This window comes from Buceros rhinoceros, unplaced genomic scaffold (genome assembly GCF_000710305.1).
Source record: "Buceros rhinoceros silvestris isolate BGI_N320 unplaced genomic scaffold, ASM71030v1 scaffold727, whole genome shotgun sequence".
Lineage (NCBI taxonomy): Eukaryota > Metazoa > Chordata > Aves > Bucerotiformes > Bucerotidae > Buceros > Buceros rhinoceros.
Window position 1 is genome coordinate 68766 of NW_010420225.1, and position 3313 is coordinate 72078.

Below are 3313 nucleotides of genomic sequence, written 5' to 3' on the forward strand. Positions count from 1 at the left end.
GCGGGCAACCCTGTTGTAGTGGCTCCATGGCACACAATGAACCCCTGTGCCTACTGTGATGGAAATCACTGAAACTCCCCTGGGATACTGATGCTGAGCTCCCAACGAGATAGTTTTACCGAGGCAGCTTGTGTTTGAAATGTAGCAGGAGGCAACATAATGTGTCACTGGAAAAAAACAAACACAGGTTTTTCTGCCATGTTATGGATTCATCTGAAGACGAGACGTTAGACTTGGGAGCAAGGTGTGCAAGCAAGACTTGATTTAGAGAAGCTGCCGAGGAAGAAGTTCAGTAGAAACTCCAAAATCAAAAGGCTTATCTATAAGTCTTGCTTGAGTTTGTGCTTTGGGAAGCAGGATCAATAGAGACACTTTGTGTGGAGAGAAGTGTCGGGAAGATGGGGCTCGTGATGTATTTGGCCCTTTGTGGGGGAGTGGTCAGGACACCTCTCATCACTGTTCGTACACCTTTTCTAGCCTTCAGTCAAGTCCTTTGGTACAGAGCGCCTGATCCGCACCTCACTAGACCTGGAGCTGGACCTGCAGGCTTCAAAAACCTGGCACGATCGGCTGGTTCAGGAGATCTCGGTGCTGAGGGAACTGAAGGAACAGCTGGAACAAGCTCAAAGTCAGGGTGAAAAAGAGTTGCCGCAGTGGGTGAAGGATGATGAGAGATTTCGACTGCTGCTGAGGCTCGTGGAAAAGCGAGTGAGTAATACCCGCCTCCGGGTTGTATTCAGCGTATTTGGAGAGCCAGGAAACAAAGCCTTAGCACGACAGTCACTCGCATCTTCCATTTAAGGCTCCATCAAGCAAGCGGCTGCCATAGAGGCTGCAGTCCTTGAGTGTCTGGCTCTTCTCAGGGGGGTATCTACAAACGGCAGGGTCCGTGCCTGCCTTCCCACAGACGTGAGGGTTGGGAAGGTAGCCGTTGTGTCTGCATGGGTAGCATGTGGCTGCATGAAACTTGCGTGTGGATGACATTTGGCTTTGGAATGGGATCATTGCGCATGTGACACGGTAAGTCAGACGACAGCAGATGTTCCGGCTTTAAGAGCTCAGCTGTATCTATCTTTCTGGTTACGGAGGGTGGACTGCAGAGCAGGGGTGGGAAGGATGCTGAACTAATGACCAAGAATTTCAACACACAGTTCATTAAACCATTTTGTTTGCTTTTATGAAAGTTGTATTGCATTGCACTATCACTGTCCTGGAGAGGGGTTAAATAAAAATCATTAGCTTCAAAAGAAATGTATTTACAGATAAGGTAGGTGAAGCTTCAGGAGACCTTACAGAAAGCTCTCTGCGTTTCAATGGTGAGATGTTTAGCGCCTGACTTCCAGAGTCAGCAGCTTCCGAACCCCTTAGGCCTGCAGCTGATACACTGCTGTATTTGGAGAGTAGTTGGGATAAAGTGATTCCTCCTAGAAACATAAACAGCTCTTTTCCATTATTTGTTTAGGTGGAAAAAACGGAACACAAGTGTGAGCTCAAGGCCGATAAAATGATGAGAGCTGCTGCCAAGGACGTCCACAGGCTGCGAGGGCAGAGTCGGAAGGAGCCTCTGGAAGTCCAGTCATTCAGGTAACCACAGGTCTCTGGTAAGGGGGGGGAGGAAATTGACTGCCTCCATGATTTTTCTGTGGATGATGAAGATGCTGATGAGGAAGGCAGAGTAGTTAAGTAATCTGCTTGAACAAAAACTTCTGTATTTTCGTATCGAAGTACAAGCTCCGGGAGCGGGGGAAGCTAGCTGCACGCTGCTGTGATCCCAGAGCACCCGGCAGTACTCCGAATCATCCCCTGCCTGGCCACAATTCACAAACCCTCTGTTTGGTGTAGAAGAGACTTTTGCGCCCCTGAGCACCACACCTAGGAACCCCCAGACCCGACCCTTTCCCAAATGGCTCTTTGGGGTCAGCGCTGTGTCACCGCAAGGACGCCTCGTGTCCAAGGGGCAGGCTCTGGGAGGAGGAGCTGCTGCTCCATGGTGACAGTGGGTGGCATAAGCTGCTGTGGGTGAGGACTTCTCTGCTAAGACTTCCGTCGCCTTAACAACTGATCATCTTCTTTTAGAGAGAAAATGGCCTTTTTCACGCGGCCCAGGATGAACATGCCAACGCTCTCTGCGGACGACGTGTGATCACCGCAAAGTATTTCCTTTCCGGACAGTTCTACAAAGGCGGTTGGGGTTTTGAAGTTATTTATGTGGTATTATGAAGGTACCAAGGCATTTGTATATTAGAGCTTTTGTCAGTATGTGGATGTTTTGAAGATTTTTTAGGTTAAAGTTATATCATCACAGAAACCAGCATTAAAGTGACAAGATTGTATAGTTTGTATATTTAGGAATGTATTTTTGGGAAATAGAATTTTAAATAAGAACAAACGCAGCGTTTAGACTTTTTGTACAGCTCTGCCTTTTAGAGGTTTTACTGCAATAAAATCCATTTGAAGGAACCTCACCCCACCTTCTATGATGTTCTGCATCGGACTGTCTGCCGAGTGACGTGTCTTGTACCCCGTGGGGAATGCAGGGAGCCGGGCCTGACTCCCAAGTGCTGTGAACGAATTCTCTGTGAGCTGTGAAGCATCTGTGTTTCCCGCCAGGTCATAAAAGTGGGTGTGAAGTTCGGAATTCTTGCACTTTTAACACTTGTACTGCAGCTCATGTCTGTAATGGGTCTGGTAGGTGACTTGGGGAGCCCATTGAAACCACTCCTGTGGGAGGAGGGCTGCAGGTTTTAAGCCCGTTTTAGGTTTTTCCAATAAAGTGACCTTTCTGGACAAACCTGCCCTCTTGCATTTTGTCCCGTGTGAATATTGTCAGCAGCTGGCCCCTAAATTGTGTGTGTTTTTCTACTGTCACTAGCTGGAAGTATGTTGTGTTTGTTTTCTTCTGTCACTAGCGGGAAGAACGTTGCTTTTAGCGTGCCTTGCTCCGTAGGTCCTTCAGACCAGGTATTCTGAAAGGTAGCTGGTGGATGCGCTCTGGAGTAACTTGGGTGCTCCTGGGATTTTCCCTTTGTTCTAAATCTAGGCTTTACCAAAGGTGCTACAGAGAAGCAACTCGCCTGCCCCGTTTTGTTACAGAAAAATGTTACCTTGCCCGTAGTATTGCTGACCCCAGCCCCAGCATCTTTGTGCCGGGCTGCTCCTTGCTGTGCTCGTGCCTCTTGTAGGGGACGTTCCTCACCAGCGTCCCTGAAGATGTGCAGTGCCTGTGTCGCATCAGACGCTGTAACTGACAGGGTGTGTTGATTTTCCTCCCTGCCTCTCTCCGTTTACTGACGTGCCCCCACTGCTGTCAGAG

The 3313-nt window shown here is 48.7% G+C and overlaps 1 protein-coding gene across 1 annotated transcript in view; it reads left to right on the plus strand.

The window, feature by feature from the left end:
- WWC1 (WW and C2 domain containing 1) overlaps nucleotides 1–2397 on the plus strand; it is a 38009-nt gene extending 35612 nt beyond the window's left edge. Inside the window, exons 20-22 of the mRNA XM_010139206.1 lie at nucleotides 478–708; nucleotides 1463–1584; nucleotides 2077–2397. Coding sequence (XP_010137508.1) covers nucleotides 478–708; nucleotides 1463–1584; nucleotides 2077–2143 — 420 coding nt within the window. The 3' untranslated portion in view covers nucleotides 2144–2397. The remainder of the gene's footprint in view (nucleotides 1–477; nucleotides 709–1462; nucleotides 1585–2076) is intronic.
- The last annotated feature ends 916 nt before the right edge of the window (nucleotides 2398–3313 follow it).